This window comes from Nerophis ophidion, linkage group LG20, assembly GCF_033978795.1.
Source record: "Nerophis ophidion isolate RoL-2023_Sa linkage group LG20, RoL_Noph_v1.0, whole genome shotgun sequence".
NCBI lineage: Eukaryota > Metazoa > Chordata > Actinopteri > Syngnathiformes > Syngnathidae > Nerophis > Nerophis ophidion.
The window spans coordinates 46,058,723-46,081,016 of NC_084630.1; the positions used below are offsets into that span (position 1 = coordinate 46,058,723).

At 38.7% G+C, this 22,294-nt stretch overlaps 1 protein-coding gene across 1 annotated transcript; it reads left to right on the top strand.

The window, feature by feature from the left end:
• The first annotated feature begins 7,015 nt into the window (after positions 1-7,015).
• On the top strand, positions 7,016-21,212 carry odad3 (outer dynein arm docking complex subunit 3). The gene is made up of 14 exons (XM_061881383.1): positions 7,016-7,163; positions 7,363-7,603; positions 7,671-7,792; positions 7,867-7,944; positions 10,641-10,814; positions 11,958-12,059; positions 14,339-14,464; positions 14,578-14,694; positions 14,758-14,907; positions 14,972-15,132; positions 16,655-16,811; positions 16,892-17,038; positions 18,538-18,625; positions 18,756-21,212. The coding sequence occupies exons 2-14, from the start codon at positions 7,528-7,530 to the stop codon at positions 18,869-18,871; spliced, it is 1,614 nt and encodes a 537-aa protein (XP_061737367.1). The 5' UTR covers positions 7,016-7,163; positions 7,363-7,527; the 3' UTR covers positions 18,872-21,212.
• The last annotated feature ends 1,082 nt before the right edge of the window (positions 21,213-22,294 follow it).

Here is a 22,294-nt window from a genome sequence, read left to right on the forward strand (position 1 = left end):
ACTTCTCCAAAGCAGTGGTGTCCAAACTATGGCCCGCGAGACGTATAGTATAATTGCTGCAACTTTGCTGTCGTCTCGTGGACAATGTCAGTAGTTTGGGTTAATGACCATGAATTGCGCTTTGAAACATGCACAGCACAGCATCTACAGTGGGGCAAAAAAGTATTTAGTCAGCCAGCGATTGTGCAAGTTCTCCCACTTCAAATGATGACAGAGGTCTGTCATTTTCATCATAGGTACACTTCAACTGGGAGAGACAGAATCCAGGAATTCACATTGTAGGAATTTTAAAGAATTTATTTGTAAATGATGGTGGAAAATAAGTATTTGGTCAAGCATTCAAAGCTCTCACTGATAGGAGGTTTTGGCTCCAAATCTCAGGATACATGGCCCCATTCAGTCTTTCCTTAACACGGATCAATCGTCCTGTCCCCTTAGCAGAAAAACAGCCCCAAAGCATGATGTTTCCACCCCCATGCTTCACAGTAGGTGTGGTGTTCTTGGGATGCAACTCAGTATTCTTCTTCCTCCAAACACCACGAGTTGAGTTTATAACAAAATGTTCTATTTTGGTTTCATCTGACCACATGACATTCTCCCAATCCTCTGCTGTATCATCCATGTATCCATTTTGGTATAAACTCAACTCCTCGTGTTTGGAGGAAGAAGAATACTGAGTTGCATCCCAAGAACACCATACCTACTGTGAAGCATGGGGGTGGAGACATCATGCTTTGGGGCTGTTTTTCTGCTAAGGGGACAGGACGATTGATCCGTGTTAAGGAAAGAATGAATGGGGCCATGTATCCTGAGATTTGGAGCCAAAACCTCCTTCTACTGTCGCTCAAATTCCGAACACCATCACGAACGCCGAGTGATTTTTTTTTTTTACCTGAGATGGTACACCCAATAAAATAGTCTTCTTTTATTTCAAACTCTGTCATGTCTAACAAAATGAAATAAAAGGATCATGCTCCAAAATTTACAGTTAGGAATTTGGGAACAAAAATAATTCTAAAAAAAACCCCATATGAAGATTGTCGAGTTCAAACACTGATTATATCCATTAAACTAGACAAGAAGCAAATAATTAAACAAAGACAAAATTACACTTGGCTCAATTTGAGGAGAAACGTCTGGGCTGTACACTTGTACAGTCTCCCAGCACGCTATGGCGACAGATTGTACGCCACCTATTTTATTTGGACTTTCCCCGATTACATGGCAACAGTTGTTTCTAAGGGACATGGGTCGTAAATAACCATCGCCTTTGGTTACAGAACAGTTAAAAAGAAAGGTCGTAAACAGTTCAAAGAAGAGGTCGCCTTGAGGGGAGTCAGGCCCTGCTTCCTCTCTGCTTTGCAGTTCTTGTGTCAGGACAATAGCTTACTGTTGATTACAATACAGGAAAGAAACAGAACACCTTCATGTTGCTTCCCATCCTACACGGTGGAGTTTTACAAGACTTCTTCTTGGTAGGTTCAAAGACAGCTTTTGTCTTCTCGCCGGGAACTCATAAACACAAAGTTGTGTGATAACTTAGACACAATTATTCCGACAAAGACGGAAACTTGGTTTCAGGTCCACCCGTTCCACTTCAGTATCTAACTAAATATGAAAATGAAATTGGATTTCGCCAAAACTTAATGTATCTACTGTTCTGGAATATTGTTGTTATTAAAGGCAAATAAAATAATGATGTAGTAACAGTGTGTTCTTTCTCGTGGAGTTGTGAGGAAGACAGGACAATGGTGGCCATGTTGAGGGATCGGTCAGCTACAGGACCTTAAACTGTAGCCTGACCGATGCCCTTTGAGATCAAGAAAGAGCTGGGAATATGTTTGAGTTCGTATGAGTGCTTAAAAACCTTGAAAATGCTTTGATTTTAATGTTGTGTTTTCAAAGTTTGAAAGATGCTTGAATTTTGGGTGAAACGCTTAGAAATGAAAGAGTCTGCGGGCTTCGAAGCGTTTTCTATTCAGCATCCAGTAATCTAGAATGCTACCTCGGTAAAAGCATTAAAACTCATTTGTATACAGGTGCTGTTCATATTATTAGAATATCATGGAAAAGTTGATTTATTTCAGTAATTATATTCAGAATGTGAAACTTACATATTATATCAATTCATTACACACATAGTGATATATTTGAAATGTTTATTTCTTTAAATGTTGATGATTAGTACTGACAATTACTGAAAATCCCAAATTCAGTATCTCAGAAAATTAGAATATTAGTTCCGAGTAGTACCAAAAAATATTTTTTAGAAATGTGGGCCAACGGAAAAGTATGAAGATGGAAAGTTTCAGTATGTACGGCAATCAATACTTAGTTGCAGCTCCTTTTGCCTGAATTGCTGCAGCAATACATGGAGTCCAGCAGTCTGTTGCACCCTCAGGTGTTATGAGAGCCCAGCTTGCTTTAATAGTGGCCTTCAGCTCTTCAGCATTGTTGGCTCTGGCATCTTCCGCTTCACAATACCACATAGCTTTTCTATGGGGTTAAAGTCAGGTGAGTTTGCAGGCCAATCAAGAACAGGGATACCATGGTCCTTAAAGCAGGTACTGGTAGATTTGGCACTGTGTGCAGGTGCCAAGTCATGTTGGAAAATGAAATCTTCACCTCCATAAAATTGGTCTGCGGCAGGCAGCATAAAGTGTTGTAAAACTTCCTGGTAGACTGCTGCATTGACCCTAGACCTCAGGAAACCCAGTGGACCAACACCAGCAGATGACATGGAACCCCAGACCATTACCCTTTGTGGAAATTTGACACTGGACTTCAGGCAATGTGGATTCTGTGCCTCTCCTGTCTTCCTCCAGACTCTGGGACCTTGATTTCCAAAGGAGATAGAAAATGTACTTTCATCTGAAAACATAACTTTGGACCACTCAGCAGCAGTCCAGTCCTTTTTGTCTTGAGCCCAGGCGAGACGCTTTTGACGTTGTCTCTTATTCAAGAGTGGCTTTACACAAGGAATGTGACAGCTGAAGCCCATATCTTGCATACTGACTCCAGCTGCAGTCCACTCTTTGTGGATCTCCCCCACATTTTTGAATGGGTTTTGTTTGACAATCCTCTCCAGGGCGCGGTTATCCCTCTTGCTTGTACACTTTTTTCTAGCACATCTCTGTCTTCCCTTGGCCTCTCTATTAATGTGCTTGGACACAGAGCTCTGGGAACATCCAACCTCTTTGACAATGACCTTTTGTGTCTTGTCCTCCTTCTTTAAAGTATCAATGGTCATCTTTTGGACAGTTGTCAAGTCAGCAGTCTTCCCCGTGATTGTGTGTCATACAGAATCAAAACGAGAGACCAGTTAAAGGCTTTTCCAGGTGTTTTGAGTTAGTTAGCTAATTAGAGTGTGGCACCAGGTGTCTTCAATATCTGACCTTTTCACCATATTCTCATTTTCTGAGGTGTTGAATTTAGGGTTTTCAATGGTTGTCAGCTATAATCATCTCCTTTTTGGCAAAAAACACTTGAAATGTATCAGTCTGTTTGGAATGAATGTATACATTCTACAAGTTTGACTTTCTAAATGGAATTAATGAAATAAATCAACTTTTTCATGATATTCTAATAATATGACCAGCACCTGTACTCTAGCCTTTAAATAGATCCCCTTTTTAGACCAGTTGATCTGCCGTTTCTTTTCTCTTTTGCTCTGCCCCCCCTCTCCCTTGTGGAAGGGGGGGGGGGGGGGGGGCACAGGTCCGGTGGCCAAGGATGAAGTGCTGGCTGTCCAGAGTCGGGACCCGGGGTGGACCGTTTGCCTGTGCATCGGTTGGGGACATCTCTGCGCTGCTGACCCGTCTCTGCTCATGATGGTCTCCTGTTGGCCCCACTATGGACTGGACTCTCACTATTATGCTAGACCCACTCGACGTCCATTGCATCCGGTCTCCCCTAGCAAGGGACGGTTGCCCACATCTGCGGTCCTCTCCAAGGTTTCTCATAGTCATTCACATTGACATCCCAGTGGGTTGTGAGTTTTTCTTTGCCCTTATGTGGGATCTGAATCGAGGATGTCGTTGTGGCTTGTGCAGCCCTTTGAGACACTTTAGGGCTATATAAGTAAACATTGATTGATTGAATGTTCATTATATTTCTCAGCAGTTTGACTCAATGGGCTATTATATAATGGGAAAAATGGAATGGAATAAGTTTCCTTATAAATGAAAGCTACACACATGATCTGTTGGCTTTGCACCAGCCCTTACATTAGGTTGTTATCATGTATACAAGGCTGTGTGTCACTCCCAAGAGGACAGTGGTGCATCGCTCCTTCATGTTGTCGTTTTAATGAACATTGGATGTACAATGACGAATACAAACGTTGGATAAAACGTGGATCAAATCCACGTCTCACCTGCTGCAAAGTAAGCAAAAAGGAAATCCAGCTTTTTGCAATGGGAGAGACCATTGAATTACCATGAATTGATAAACGTGGACCCAAGTTGAAACACTTATTCGAGTGTTACCATTTAGTGGTGAATTGTACGGAATATGTACTGTACTGTACTATCTACTAATAATATGTACTGTACTGTGCAGTCTACTAATAATATGTACTGTACTGTGCAATCTACTAATAATATGTACTGTACTGTGCAATCTACTAATAATATGTACTGTACTGTGCAATCTACTAATAATATGTACTGTACTGTGCAATCTACTAATAATATGTACTGTACTGTGCAATCTACTAATAATATGTACTGTACTGTGCAATCTACTAATAATATGTACTGTACTGTGACATCTACTAATAATATGTACTGTACTGTGACATCTACTAATATGTACTGTACTGTGCAATCTACTAATATGTACTGTATTGTGACATCTACTAATAATATGTACTGTACTGTGCAATCTACTAATAATATGTACTGTACTGTGACATCTACTAATAATATGTACTGTACTGTGACATCTACTAATAATATGTACTGTACTGTGACATCTACTAATATGTACTGTACTGTGACATCTACTAATAATATGTACTGTACTGTGCAATCTACTAATAAAAGTCTCAATCAATCAATCAAAGTGGGCTCTCTGGAGGCTTTTGAAAGGTAAGCCACAGGGATTATGAGCCCTACAAGTTCACTAACGTTGGCTAAAGTTCAGTTTTCTAACCTTTTGGTACGTTCTAGACCTAAACTGTGAGATCAGCGCTAGATGACATGTTCATTACGACCGTTATTACGAGCTATAAAAGAAAAAAAGCGAACGTTTGTTTGTCAACGATAAATTATAATGTTGTTAACTTCCCTCAACTAAAAATCAACTTGTTATCATAGCCACAGTTATAAGGCTAGATATGCTTCATGAAAGGTGACACGTATTGTGAAACAAAATATTTTCTGTTAGAAAAATTGTATTTAAGTTGTCACAAAACTTTGTGTTTCAATGAGTTCCTGGCGAGCAGACAAAAGCTGTCCTTGAACCTACCTAGAAGAAGGCTTGTAAAACTCCACTGTGTAGGGTGGGAAGCAACATGAAGGTGTTCTGTTTCTTACCTGTGTTGTAATCAACAGAAAGATTTTGTTTTGACCCAAGAAGTACAAAGCAGAGAGAAAGGAGGGCCTGACTCCCCGACAGGGACCTTTTGTTTGAACTGTTTTACAACCTTTTCTTCTGAACTGTTTTGTAATCAAACTCCTGTCCCATAGGAACAGCTGTTGCCATGTAATTAGGGAAAGTCCAAATAAAAGAGGGGGCGTGCAATCTTTCACCAGATCGTGCTGGAGACTGTATAAGAGTACAGCTCGGATGTTTGCCCTCAAATTGAGACACATTTAGTTCTGTCTCTGTTTAATTCCTTGCTTCTTGTCTCCTTTAATAGATGTCAACCTGACATTAGTCCTTCAATTTACTTACCATGAATTGATTAACGTGGACCCCGACTTAAACAAGTTGAAAAACGTATTGGGGTGTTACCATTTAGTGGTCAATTGTACGGAATATGTACTGTACTGTGCAATCTACTAATACACATTTCAATCAATCAAATCCTTGTATAAATGTGGAACAGTTTTGTTAATAAATGAGTGAAATGTACATTTTGAGGGTGCGTGTATTCATATCACATTTTGTGGTTTACAAGCACAAATACGGTGTGAATCAATCTGTGCTCTTCAGTGTCATTGAGTAAGAAAAAGAACAAGAAATGTGGAAAAAAAACACAAATGGCTCCTACTAATAATATGTACTCTACTGTGCAATCTTCTAATAATATGTACTGTACTGTGCAATCTACTAATAATATGTACTGTACTGTGCAATCTACTAATAAAACTCTCAATTAATCAAAGTCCATTGGAAGTCAATTTAGAATGATCAACACTGTTGCCTCAGACTGAGATGTAAACACGGTGTCTGGCGAACTCTAGCGGTGAAATAAAGTAATGACATGTCAAAACACTACAATTACAGTGGTTATATAGGGCTACATTTAGCACATATTGTAGACATTTTAACATGAATGGCAGTGCAATATTTGCAACGAACTCAAGTTTTAGTCCGTAACACACATAATGCTTGACATTAATTATTAACGTCGCTGGCCCTATATAACATGTTTAACATGAAATTACGTCACAGACTACATCGCCAAAATAACAGCACAGGACAATTTAAAAAATATGAAGCTAAAACTGGAACAGTAACAATAAAAATGTGTGCCGTCAAATGATTTTTTTTTTAAATCAGATCAACCACAATTGTGAATTTTGATGAATCACGACTAATCGTTGTAAATTACTTGCATAATTAATTTAACTTTTTAAAAAGACGCACATGTTTTGACATAAATGTAACTTCAATGTCAGAATGTCATGCACAGGCGTTTTCAGGATATTTTACTTAAATTTACGCCATTAATTTGGTCATACCTTAATCCCGTCGGGGTTTATTTTGAAGTAAAATTAGCCGCCAAACCGGAAGTGCTTCTAATTCACGTGGTTGCAAATCCAGTAATTATTTTAGGCGTTTTATTGTGGCACTTCCTGTAAAACCAGGAGTTTATTTTGAAAGACCCCGGCGTTACGTTGGTAATTTATGTGTTGATAGCATTAGTTAAAGGACGGCGTAATGCAGATAAAGAAATACTGTTACAAACGAATATACTTGAACGTTTCAACAAGGTAAATTGTGTTTATGTGTTCGTGTTAATGTCTGAGGTGGAATTGAAGTTATATCAATTAATGGGACAGTTATTTTTGGGGAGCTAAGTGCTACAAGCTAACGGTACAGATACGCAGTGGGACTCGCGTGTTTTATTTTGATTTCCTACTGTCGGTGTTAGTGTTATTGTAACAAGGACGATTTTACCTGACATTTCAGACGAACCAAACAACTGCCATGTCGTCAAAGTCTTGTCATCATAGGAAACACGAGGAGCCTCGGCTCGCTTTGAGTTGACTCGTTGCTAGGCAACCCTTTTCTACCGCCAGGGATTGCCTTTTCGACCTCTCACTTTACTCACTGTGAAGACTAAAACTGGACAAGATGTTGTTCGAAGCGGAGAACAAACCTTCTATTTATGACCAAATAGCAGATCTGCAGCGTAAACTCCAACTTTTAGGTAAGTTTCCATTCGTGCACCTCGTTCCAGAGAAGTCTCCTGACTAATATGTGTTTGTCAACCACAGAGAGCGACAGGAACGCCTACTATGAGAGCTCTCACTCGACCCTGGAGAAGAATCGCCAGGCCATCTTGCAGCTCAGGGAGGAGAACAGGGAGCTGCTGAAGAGCGTGACAGATGCTGACACCGTGAGTACGAAAAGAAAACAGGGACGTTGTTTGAACATTTATTTTATATCTAATCCCCCATGGTTGTCTTTTAGGATGAACAACAATTCGTGCAGGCGGCCTTGCATGGCCGGGGCGTGGAGAAGGACACGGGTCCTCCAATGTCAGGAAAGGTTGTAAATGCATGCATTCTTTAGTTGTACGATAGCCTGTCGGAAATATAATTACTTGCAATTAAAAACAATTGTTTACGAAGGAATGCATCTTTGCCTATGGTAATCCTGCTAAAATCGTGCCCTCCGTTATTTTCTTGACAATAATAGTAACAAAATAACACAATAGTTGAAAAGGAATTCGGTATGTATCGCTGGTTATTACAGCAACCCCGAAAAGAATAAGCGGTAGTAAATGGATGGATGGAGGCAAATAATCTCCCTCTAGTGGCAACACAGTGGATGACATCATAGCTAGGAGTCAATGCTAATTTATATGACATCATTGATCCACCATCTGTCTGAAAGTTACATAATTACCGTATTTCCTTGAATTGCCGCGGGGCATATAGTATCCACCTTCTTGAATTACTGCCGGGTCAAACTCGCTTCGCAAAATAATTAGCGCATGCTTAGTATTACCGCCACGAGTGACACTTCCCCTGTCATCATTTTCAAAAGGGAGGAGGCTGATTTTAATACATGTAATTTGAAATCGCATAAAGGGAAGAAGATTAAGAGCTATTCAGTAGGATTTAAGGTCCAAGCTTACATCACACTCAATTTTTTACTGCATGCCTTTGGTAAGTGCCGGAGTGATAAGAGGTTTTAAAATAATTAGCGCCCTGGCGGCAATTCAAGGAAATACGGTAAATACATTTTTTAAAACAAATAGAATAGTATAGAGTTTTATCGTCATTATTACAGTCAACAGGTTCAAAGAACAACAAAATTGGAGCAGATCCCCTAAGGTGCATACTCAATAATTTGGTAATATAAATAGTAAAAATATATTTTTTAAATCTATATATCTATATATATGTATACATCCACACACATGGACATATCCACACACATGCACATATAACATTAATGCACATTATAGTCCGAAAAAAATAAAAACAAATGACACATGAGGAGATGATGGACACATTGTGCTCACTCAGGGCCTGTTTAGTGCTACTATGGCTCTTGGGTAAAAACTGTTTTTTAGTCTATTTGTGCCCGCTTTTAGCACCCTATTGCGTCTGCCCGAGAGTAGCACTTCTAGGTGGCAGTGCCCGGGTTGGGATGGGTCTTTCAGGATGCTTTCCTGAGACAGCGGGAACTGTACAGGCCAGCCAGGAAGGGGAGGGGGCATCCGATGATCTTCTGGGCGGTCTTTACGACCCTCTGGAGCGCCGTTCTCTCTGCGGCCGTGCAACAGACGCAGTAGGTCAGGATGCTCTAATAGAGCACCGGTAGAAGGACACAAGCAGTTCCTTTGAGAGGTGGTTGTTCCTGAGTACTCTCAGGAAAGAAAGCAGTGATTTCCAACCACTGTGCCGCAGCAAATTAGTGTACTGTGAGAAATCACCAAGGTGTGTCGCAGGAAATTATTCAATGTTACCTTATATGTCCAAAAATATTTTCTTTTACTTTGTTCGTCTGCGAACGCAATTTCTGTGGAACACGTAAACAAATTCCTAGGAAATAAATAGTTAAGTATTCTTTTGTGTGCCAAATAACAGTTTCAACATCAATAATACAGAAAACTATTAACCATCCTATCCCATTTTTGACCAGGATTTTAACACTCGTGCTACTACACGCTAAAAAATGCTGGGCTATTTTGATTACCCAATTTATGAGTTGCTATTGTTGGATTAAATTTTGGAGTTATTTTTATGAAGAGCAATCCATTTTTGGGTTATAAGGGTATTATTTTAAGTCAATTTCTGGGTTTTAACAATTATAACCCTTTTTTTGAGTTGTTTTTCAATGAGTAATGCATTTTTGGGTAAAATACTTTTTTTTCTTGAAGGGAATTTTATTATGGAATAATCTAATTAACATTATTTACAATCGCACATTTTATGTACATGAAAATATTTGAGCATGCTGTATAGAACTACATGACCATGCACAGCAATTCATGTAAAAGAATGTCACTCATATCTTGCTTTTGAGTATATTTTAATGGAATAAAAATCATTTTCATCAGTAGTTAGGAAGGAGCAGGACAAACCAACAGTAAAATTGATAATTTTTAACCAACTATTGGTTCAAGAAATGCTAAATTGCGTAACCCATTAGTTGGTTTGGGAATAACCCAACATTGTAGTGAGCATATCTCAGATTTTGTGTGAAATAAATTAAACCCAATAATTGGGTTATGAATCAACCAACATGGAGTAGCATAACTGAACTTTTGGGTTAAGTAATTAAACCCAATAGGTGGGTTGGGGATAACCCAACATTAAGTTATCTTAACTAAACGTTGTGGTTAAATAATTCAACGCAAAAGTAGGGTTGAAAAAATTAACCCAAAATGTTGAGTTAAAATAACTCAAATAAGGGGTTTGTCCTCTTCTGAACCAGCAGTTGGGTTAAAATTATTATTATTATTTTCAACCCAACATTTTTTATTGTGTATCTTTCACGACACGCACTAATGCTGCGCCACACTGCAGCTATGACAGGGAGAAATGTGTCATTATATTCTTATCAGTGGTGGAGCAGGAAGCAGCTAGGAAGACATATGCAATAAAATCTCAAATGAAGCGCCCTGTCATTCATTAATCGTCATTTTACATACGCTTCCTCATGCAAAACACCATGACTTGATAATGTTTAGGAAACAACTGACTTGGACTGTTCTCTGGTGTTCTTCTTAGGCCGCCTTAGCCAAACTGGAGCACCGGGTGGCTTCCAAAATAAAGCGTCTCAATGCTCTTAAGCACACCACTCTGACCCACCAGCGCCGCCTGGAAGACCTGAAGAGGGAGTGCCTCAGAATGGAGGCAGTGGGCTCTAATCTGGCAATGACTGAGAAGGAGGACATTACATTGGTAATCACTAGAAACTATGTACAGTAGCTAAGAGTGGCATGAGACTAGTTAAGTTTACGCTTTCATTATGTCTGGAGAAACATAAGCTAAAATGAATGTTACCAACATCTTTGAGCCTTCAGATTTTACTGCACATTTCAATTACATTGATTGATACAACACAAAACCTAATAGGTTAAACATAACCAATCTGTATAGTATAAGCTTATGAGGTGTCCTGATCCGACTTTGATTGACCACATACTAGAGGTGTCTCGATCTGATACGGATATCAGATGTCGGTCCAATACCAGCAAAAATCTTGTCAGGTTGCGTGTAAATTCTCTAATATACACTAAGCTTTGATACAACCAGTACTTGTGCAAAGATAGACAGCCATTTAACATCCAAATGTCCCCCAATAAACACAAGGTTGGTATGTTCTTTTATTTCACTGGTCATTTACAAAAGGTTTACATGGTAGGCTACACACAAGCTAGCAGCTACACAACAGCCAAGCACACAATAACACACAAGCGAGACACACATAATACGTGTAATTAACAATATTGTGGTGTAAAACACCAGGTTTGTCAGTATAAACAAGTATCCAATAGTTATAGTTGCATTGTACTTAAACATACTCAGTGTCCAAGGCAGAAGTGTACAGTATTAGACAGTATCCAGTAATAAACGTGTCCTCATCATTCCACTTAACGCGTCATGAGCTTAACTTAATGAGTTATTTTGGCCAAAGTGTCACCAAAAAACAAATCACCACTCCACTTTAACTCAATGACAAATAAGTCCTTTCTCGTCTGTAAATAATGAATAGGCCATCATTGTTCTGTTTGAGCAATTTCGCTTGATTATGCCTTTTCTAACCTTCCACATGACAAAATTGCTAAAATACCGGTTTTGTCGGAAGTAAAAAAAATTAAATCAAGGACACCCCTAACTTATACTAATATTTAATACATTATAACAATAGTTCACTGTGTGTTTATGGGTTAATTTTTCTGAGGGAACTCTGCTGAAGGAATCAATAAAGTACTATCTATCTGTCTATCAATGCTTCTGCCAGTAAACCTAGTGAAATAGTTTGAGAAAAAGTACATTCCATGTTCATTGTTTAACACCTTGTTCATTTCCTTGTATCTGCAGAAGTTGAGGTCGCTACAGAACTGCCTGGAGAAGAACCAGCTCAAATGCAAGGAAGGCGCCAACATCATGACTAACTATCTGAAACTTAAACGCCACCTGCAGGTTAGTTGTGGTGACCCTGGATATCGCCTGAGAATAGTAGTGAAACTTCAGGTTTAAATGCCTACACAGCCTCTCATACTGCAAAAACTAATATTCAAAGACATTTTAATACCTGGAAAAAATGTTCCAACAATTTGCATATTGACCCGAACATTACCATTTTTATAAAAGTATTTTCTCAAATTAAAAACAAAAACTATTATACTGAGTGATTAAAAAAAAATACAACAAAAGTATTACTCAATATTTCAAAAATGAAAAACCATAGAAGACCTAGCTTGAACACATGTTGTACATAACTTTGAGTATTTATTTAATGCTTAGCAAGTTTTTACCAAATTATGTTCTAAAAGCAAGCATCACCGTTCATTTGCATTTGTATTCGAAAACTTAAGCACACATTTCGCCGTCTGTTGAGGAGTCACCATTTTGAGGGTAAATAAACAGGTGGTCCTTCCGACAATTGAACAGTGCCGAAAGGATTACATGACCACAACGTTTTGTATTGTAATACAATAAAACTTGGGTACCTCCTATATCAAATGACTATTGATTCAATCTATTACAATGCTTGAAACCAAATACATGCATGATGATTTTGGCATATTGTTTTTTAATCACCTTGTACATTTGTTTGACGATAGAGCACAGTTGTTTGTTGACTCTGCTTCATTGCTCGTCATTATCTTTAAATTACTGCAAGCACACCTATTTATAAGCCACAGCCACCTAATTTTGGGGCAAATTATTATTTTATATATATTGCATGCATATGTATATTAGCTGCAGATTTACACATTGAAACATGAAATATTTACACCGGTGTTTGTGTTTATTCACAAGTTGAAAAAAAGCCTACCAGAGAGTTATCTAAATCATTGTCTCCCTGCGTGCTGGGGCCGCTGGGATCATCTTATTTATGTCAGAGTAGAAGGGACTCAAGACTGCTTCATCCAGCGTTTTCTCAGCCTCTTTTTCGTTTTCACTTTCATCTTGAGGAGGAATGCTTCTTGGTTTGTGCTTTCTCGGTGGTGGATTTCGATTTCCTTTTTCCTTTTTTGGGTTAATGGCTTTTGGCTTTGGGATGGCGTCATGGACATTTACTTGTGTTTTGATGAGGGTGAGTGCATAACGCACTAAATGGCTAACTGAATGATTGTATAAGTGCGTTTGAGTTAATGTGGCGAGGCAACATTTATTGGCGGTGTGTGAAATTAACCACAGAATTGTATGAAGCAGTGTCTTTCAAACTTTTTGAGACAAGGCACATTTTTTTTCCATTTAAAAATCCAGAGGCACACCAACAGCAGAAAACGTAAAAAAAATAAAACTCCACCATGTCCTCCTCGTGCCTTATTTTGAGTTTGTTGGTGTTTTCCTGTGTGTAGTGCTTTAGTTCTTGTCTTGTGCTGTTATTTTGGAGTTTTTTTGTAGCAGTTTTATCTCTTCCTTTGAGCGCTATTCCCCGCACCTGTTTTGCATTAGCAAGCAAGGCTATTGAAGTTGTTGCTATTCTTTGTGGGCACAATGTTGATTGCCATGTCACGCACGGATGTACTTTGTGGACGCCGTCCGTCTCTGTTCCGTACGCTGCAAGTTTTTGCTGTCGTCCAGCATTCTGTTTCTGTTTACTTTGTAACCAGTTCAGATTTACTGTCATTTTACATAGCCATTCCAATGCTTTATTGCCTCTTCCTTTTGTTCATTTTTGGCTTAAGCGTTACATACCTTTTTTTACCTGCACGCTGTGGTCTGCATATGTATCACAGTTCTACAGCCAAGTTCTACACAGCACGGACGCTAAGGAACGGCACAGTATTTGCAGATTATAATTATTCATTTGCGGAAAAAATATTTTTTTGGACCAATGAGGTGAAGTTGCATCATTTCCCACGGCACACCAGACAATATCTTAACGGCACACTAGTGTGCCGCGGCACAGTAGTTGAAAAACATTGGTATGAAGCACAGGGTTGAAAGTGTTGCATGTATAAATCTCTCAACACCAAATATAACATGACATATTCAGCTGGGGCAAAATAACAAACTTATATTGGGATCAATATTGTAATATTTTTGGAATAATTCAATATTGTATATTACTTGAAATAATTGTCCGTATTAATTTGTATTCACCTTGATTCCAGTTATTTGTTTTGCAAAAGTTTCAGGTTTTGCAGTGCAGTAACTCCTTACTTCCTTTAACATCCTTTTTTGTTTGTATTTGTGATGACCTGCGACCATTCTTTGTCCTCTCTATTTCGCCCATCTTCTGGCAGGAGGAGAGTCTGACCTTCCAGGGTCAGATAGACAGTCTGGAAGCAGAAATTATGAAGTTCAAGAGGGAACTTCATGATGTGCAAGAAATGAACAGTAAAGCCCAGCTGTCCAAAGAAACTGCTATTGTAAATTGTGACTTATTTTCTTTATTTTTCCCCCAATAAATGCACTGTAATACCTTGCATTATGAACTAAGATGCTATGTCATCAATAATTCTGTCTTTTCCCATCCTCCCAGGCTGAGTTACAGCAGCAGGAGGAACTGTTCTATAAGGAGCACCAAGAAAAAGATTATCTTTTAGCCATCTACAGAAAAAGGGTGCAGGAGATCAGGGCCCGTGCTGAAAAGTTAGATGTGAGTCAAGCGTAATAGTGTGTCCATTGCAAAAGAGCTTATGTTTAACAATCTGACCTCAAGGCCCAGAGGAAAATCGTACAACAGGACGAGCTGAACAACGAGGCCGACTGCAGCACCGCCAAAATGGCCGCCGAATTGGACAAGAACATCAGCATTTTTGAGGAGACCCTCCGAAGGATGAAAGATGCCACCGGTTACACAAATACAGAGGTGGCCATGTTGAATGAGGAGAATTCATTCATTGTGTCTAACTTTAAAAGTTCTGTTTGTTTAGGAGGTGATGGATCGTTACATTGCCCAGCAGAAGACTCACCAACATCTCCAGGATCTCAAAGCGGAGAATGAGTATGTTATACTGCAGCTCAAGGAGCGCAAGGAGGACCTGAAGCAACAGTTTGAGCACATAAAGTATTCGGGAGAAACGCAACTGTCAAGGTGGGAAGGCCTATTTCAAAAAGAATGAAAAAAAATATTACACCATTTTATATAGTCATCGTTTCTATACTGTTTGTGTGCCAAAAGTATAGTTTTCACTCTTAACGCTTCTCGAATGGTAAGGTTGTGCTGATGCAATAATATTAGGTACACCTGCATTCTTTGTTTGCTCTATTGGAATATATATTTGTTTACATAATTCAGCTATCAGAGGGACAACATATTAGAAAAGTCTGATGCATTGCACGTTACAACATATTGGTAAATAAGAACAAGGGATGTCCCGATTCAATATTGATATTGGATATCAGTCCGATACCAGCAAAAAAAAAATCAACTATCGAGCGATATTGGCCTACATCTAAAATCTCTGATAAGCTGTGATACAAGCAGTCCTGCAGCGTGTTTACTTGTGCAAAGCTGGACAGCCAGTTAACATTTAAATGCCCTGCGTGAGGCACACAATGCTGGTCTTGTATTTTAGTCAAGTCATTTGTAAAAATGTAAACATGGTAGGCTATAGGGTACTGAGAGCTGGCAGCTACACAACCGCTCAGAACACAATACCACATAAGCTAGATTTCCGTAATAAGTTTTCTTAATTACTGTAAATAATATTGCAGTCTAAAACACCACATTTGTCAATATTTACAAGTATCAATAATAATTGTATATTACTTAACACAGTAATACACAGTACAAACTTGTCCGAACCATTCCACTTACTGAGTCATTCGCTTAACTTAATAAATATTTGTGGCTACTTGGTGTCACCAAATGACAAAATAAGTCCATTGTAAACTGTAAATAATAATAGGTTAGTGTTTTTCATACCCACTAGTGTTCTGTTTAACCAATTTCACTTATCAAGCCTTTACCAATCTTCCACACAATAAAATCCCTACAATATCGGTATTGTGTCAGAAATTAGAAGTATCAAGGACAGTTCCAATTTATACTAATATTTAGAGGCTTATTAGAAAGTATCCAGTAACAAACATATCAGTAACTTTCTGCGTCATGCGCTCAATTCAATGAATTATTGTGACGACATGGTGAATGCTCAGGGAGTTTGCAAAAAAATTGAGGGAACAAATCAAATGCACCTAATCATCCATGGGTGGGGAATACCCACATTTGTGATTTCTCCCGAGTTTTTTCTTGCCCGGAGGGTTCAGATGTCTTTGTTGCTTCTGAAGCCCTTTGAGGCACTAGTGAAATAATCAATACATACTATATCAATACATTATGATTGATTGATACTATGATTTGTGCTGATATCGAATGGGATTGGTATCGGTACTCAGGGCTCCAATAATGGGGATTGTATTGGGAGTGACACAATTGTATCAGACCCCTGATAAAAAGTGCTGTCATGGTTTGAATTAGGTGCTGTTGTGGCCGGTGGGTGTGTATTTAATTGTCCTTCTTCCACCCAAACAAATCCCTCCCACACTCACATTGAGGTGTGCATGTACCGGTACACCTTCATTGAAAGTCCATTCATGTTCTCCTTTTGCAGTGAGCAGAAGAGGCTGGAGGAGTGTGAGCAGAGTTTGCTGGCTAAACAGCAGAGCTGTGAAATAGCCAAGGAGCGTCTGGCTTCTCTGGTTAAAACGCTAAGTACTATCCAAGCTGGAGTGGAACACCTCGCAGAAAGACTTGACCACATCTCCCTGGTAAAAACAAACATTATAAAACGTTGTGGACCGTAAGAACAATAACAATTCTATGGTGGATTTTCCTGTCCTCCTTGAAGAATGAGGCGCCGTCAAATGTGTCTCCAAACTCAGATGAGTTTGTGGTGGAGCTGCTGTCCCAGTGTCAGCGAAAGTTGCAGTTACTGCAAGATAGGCTACGTGGAAAAGACCTCGACGAGATTGCCAAAGACATGGAGGAAGAGGAGGTGAGAAACATGTGTTTGGGATGGCGTGGCAAATGTTGGCCACTTTGAAATTGTTCACTAAGGGGCTGACCTAAAAGTTAGCGTGTGTTAAAACGTGCGCAAACTTCATGGCAAACTCAACCCTAATCTATTCAACTCAAAACCAGTGTTTCCTCACCATAGGGTTGGGCCTCGAACGCACCCTATAGGGCTGCCAAAAATATCTGTTTCTCGTATGGACCACAGCAGTCCTCTTCTGTTATACACTTTTCCACCACTTGGGGCAGTAATGACAATCTTAAACAAACAGAAGAGGCCTGCAGTTAAAGTCAGTGGGAAGTTTTCAAAGCACAAAAAATACTAGCAAAGTGGTGAAGCTGTATTTTTATTTGCACTTCAGTTCTGTTGACTGTTTAGTAAGAAACATTCATTATTTATTTAGTTTATCACAACATAATGGTATGTAAAATTATTTTTCGTCAGTTATCTATGAGTCCTTTCTTTTGCAGTATATTTGGTTAGTACTTATTTTTATAATCGGCCTGAACTACTAAGGTTTATGCGTTAAATAAATATTTGTGATTTACACATGCTTTCATTTAATTTGACAAGGTTCTAAACGGTAAATAGGTTAAAATATAATAATTAAATATGATTACAATCTAGAGTAAGATTACTAATTCAGTAATAATATTTGAGTGGGCTCTGGGCCCCTCTATACTTGAAAGGTTGGGCCCTGCTCTTAGCTACTAAGGATTGTGTCTATATCACCAAACTATAGAGTGCAATTTGTCCAGGCCATACAAATAGGAGAAGATGTAAATAGAATTATTTAGCACTCACAATGTGATTTATCAAGCCTGAAACTGTTCAGCGGCTTCTGTTTTGCGTCTTTATTTAGCACATCTGCAAAGTCAATGCAAATTGGTGCAGTTACACACAAATAGCTGTGCGAAAAGAGGGTGCGGCAAAGACACACAGTTGACAGAGAATACTTCATACGTGTGCGGCTCAATATATTTGCACTGTCAGTATTAAACATTTTAAACATATCGTCAATATAATTTATTACCTACTGGGTGACTTAAGGGGCTGAGTAAAACAAGTTTAGTTGAATGGTTTTAGTGTCTGCTTGTTTTTAAAAGGACCTTTATTTTATATAGGAGATATGTAATTTGTCTATCCTAAAAAAAACAATCTCGCAATAAGCATTTTCTTGTCTCAATCATTCCAAGCGCACCAAAGATGCCTCCCAGAGCGCACATTTCTTGTGCTAAAAACAGGTTGTCATGTCTAAATGTAACTTCTATATTGCCCATAAAAGTTTGTTCTTTGTCTTGTAACTTGCCTGTGCTATATAAATAAAGTTAGATCAATTGATTGATTTCCCAGCATGCTAGTTTTTGTAATGTTGGAAGGAATTTGGAGTAAGATGTAAAGTAAAACCACACTTTTCACCATGTTGCACTGGTTTTTGAAAATCTCTCAAAGTCAGTTTCTTCTTTTGTCTTTGTATTTAGTTCTACTTCATGATTGAGAAACAACTGCCTACTTACAACAAACGAGTCACAGTAACTGAAGACCAAGAGATGAGCCTCGAAAATAATGGTGAGTGTTGCACACACACACACACACACACACACACACACACACACACACACACACACACACACACACACACACACACACACACACACACAGACACATGCGAATCTCTAACTGGTAATGTTTGTTTCAGAGGATGAAAGCGAAGAGGACGATGGTGTCCTCACACGAGAGGCATTGAAACGCCGCTCGCAGGCTATGATTGACGCCATGTCCAACAAGAAGTCTTGGAAGTTGAAAAAGAAGTGATGATATTCTGAAAGCACAGACACAGTGAGATCTAATGACAATAGACCATATTTTTCTGTTGAATTATTACCTAACACTAGGGCTGCCACTAACAACTATTTTGATAGTTGACTAGCCACTGACTAAACGATTACCGTATTTACCGGCCTACTTATTAAACAGTGCGGCTAATATATGGATGTTTTTTTTTTCCCGTAACGCCCATAATGCTTTGTATTTATAAAGTAGTTATCATATTACACCGACAGACTTTGAAAAGTGTGTTATTGTTTGTACTGTGGCACCATTTTTGAACAAATTTGCTCACTGCAGGTGCTGCGGGTTGAAAATGTACTTCCTGTTTTGTGCCTTGAACCGGAAGTATAACCGTCCATTACGTATCTGCTCGAAAGGATTCTTCATTCATCACTCCAGGCAACATTTTAACGTTTTACAATATAACTAAAACAATCTATGCTTACTAAACCGTCCCTTGCATGATGTTTGTGGGAGTGTTTTCGTGCATATTCTGTACGTGCATTGAATGTAATCAAGCTAGCCCAGCAGGCACAAGACATTGATACAACACTGATTATACACACATGTCTTTTAAAACTGACTTTGAAACAACATTTGTAATTTGATCTCCAACGCTGGACCCAAGTTGTTGGTTGGGAAATGACCACATTTCAAAGGTCAAATCAACATCACAACCTGACATTGAATAAACGTTGTCAAAATGCATGTTGTTTTAACATTATGTTTGAGTTGCTCAATGTCAGGACCTAATTCAAGTTCTCAATGTTGTTTTAATGTCTTGTGCCTGCTGCTAGCATCATTAGCATTAGCGGATAAGCTAACACGTTTACAACTGTCTGTGTTGGTATATTATTAACCTACAATGGCAGAGGGGTTAGTGCGTCTGCCTCACAATACGAAGGTCCTGCAGTCCTGGGTTCAAATCCAGGCTCGGGATCTTTCTGTGTGGAGTTTGCATGTTCTCCCCGTGAATGCGTGGGTTCCCTCCGGGTACTCCGGCTTCCTCCCACCTCCAAAGACATGCACCTGGGGATAGGCCCCTCCCACCTCCAAAGACATGCACCTGGGGATAGGCCCCTCCCACCTCCAAAGACATGCACCTGGGGATAGGTTGATTGGCAACACTAAATGGTCCCTAGTGTGTGAATGTTGTCTGTCTATCTGTGATGAGGTGGCGACTTGTCCAGGGTGTACCCCGCCTTCCGCCCGATTGTAGCTGAGATAGGCGCCAGCGCCCCCCGCGACCCCGAAAGGGAATAAGCGGTAGAAAATGGATGGATGGACTTTGGTAAGAGTCATTCAAATAACTCTAACATATAGAACATGCTATATGTTTACCAAACAATCTGTCACTCCTAATCGCTAAGTCCCATGAAATCTTATACATCTAGTCTCTTATGCGGATGAACTAAATAATATTATTGGATATTTTACGGTGATGTGTTAATAATTTCACACATAAGTCGCTCCTGAGTATAAGTCCCACCCCTGGCCAAACTATGAAAAAAATTGCGATTTATAGTCCGAAAAATAGGGTAGTTGTGATGTGTTGTGAGAATTGCCTTGGCTGTCCCTCCTAGGCCACCGTAGGTCATGTGAGGCGCGTCACCAGACCTGCTAATGTTAGCCAAGTTAGCTCATGAGTGTTGAACTGGAGACGACTGAAATAAAGTATGAAACAAGCTGATATTTTTCCTGAAAAAGGCATGGTGTCACAGTTAAGGACTACAGGCCTACAGTGACCAAAACATGGCAAAGTTTGGGCTCCCAGAGCTGTTTCATTTTGCTGTATTGCAGCAGCGCTTTTAACACTCTTGTATCCAGTTTGAAAGCCACAACCGAAAAAGACACACAGACAGACGTAAACATTTTTTGGTGACGGCTAAGTTATTGAGTACATTTTCATTTATCGTCCGATTGATTGTCTTACAACTCTTTTATAATTGTATATATCTTTAAAAGCCTCTGGGCATCAAATGTAATGTTTTTTAATGTCATTTAAGACCTTAATTTTCACAAAATGTATTTAATAACTTTTGATTTTGACTAATGATTTTGTGTTGCGGATGTGTTTAGAAAGCTGCAAACAAGTATACTGTAGCAAACTAACTCATGTTTTGCAAATGTGTACACTAATAAACCAACTGTGATGTCATTTCATCAAAATAAAGGGTTTAAAAACAACTCTTATAAAAGATCATGTAATGGAAAAACGTAACAAAAATGTCCAAAATACAGCAAATATTTACTGAAAGGACAAAAAAGTAAGCCTTTGTCCACTGATGGTTAATAGTTGAGTCTTCAGTAAAGGTGAAAAAGGGTTGTTAAATGTTTATTTATCCATTTTCTTCTTTCATCATTTCCGTATTTTACATTGTTTTCTACATGTAAACCATTAATTATTGACTATCAGATATACGTATTTGTGGTTTCTGGAAATAATAATTAGGAAAAATTACTTCAGTTTTCTTAGTATAATTTTTTGGACCTTTAGGAAAGGATTGCTGACAAAAACCAAGGTACCACAAATGTTGTTATCTCGGTTACTATAGTAACATGTAACTATTAGGGGTGTGGAAAAAAATCGATTCGAATACGTTGTGCGATTCAGAATCGATTCTTTTTTTTTTTTTTGTAAATCCAACAAACTACTACACAGCAATACCATAACAATGAAATCCAATTCCAAAACAAGACCTGAGCCAGCAACACTCAGAACTGCAATAAACAGAACAATTGAGAGGAGACACAAACACCACACAGAACAAAACAAAAGTAGTGAATATTATCAACAACAGTATCAATATTATGATTTCAGCATAGTGATTTAAAAATCCCTCATTGACATTATCATTAGACATTTATAAAAATAATAGAAAAGAACAATAGTGTCACAGTGGCTTACACTTGCATGGCATCTCATAAGCTGGACAACACACTGTGTCCAATGTTTTCACAAAGATAAAATAAGTCATATTTTTGGTACGTTTAACAGTTCAAATTTACATTATTGCAATCAGTTGATAAAACATTGTCCTTTATAATTATAAAAGCTATTTTTTTTTTTTTAAATCTACTACTCTGCTAGCATGTCAGCAGACTGGGGTAGATCCTGCTGAAATCTATGTATTGAATGAATACACAATCCTTTTCAATCGGAAAAATATGGTTTTTGAATCGAGAATCGCGTTGAATCGAAAAAAATTGATAAATTATCGAATCGAGACTCCAAGAATCGATATTGAATCGAATCGTGGGTGTGACTGTCGGTCTCTTCATTTCTGTTTGTTAACTTGTTTTTGTATTCACTTCCTATCAGTGCTCTTATTTTGGTTTCCACTTCCTGCTTGTTCCGTTGAGCACTGTTATTTGTTCACACATCTGCTGTTGATTGGCAGCTGCTCC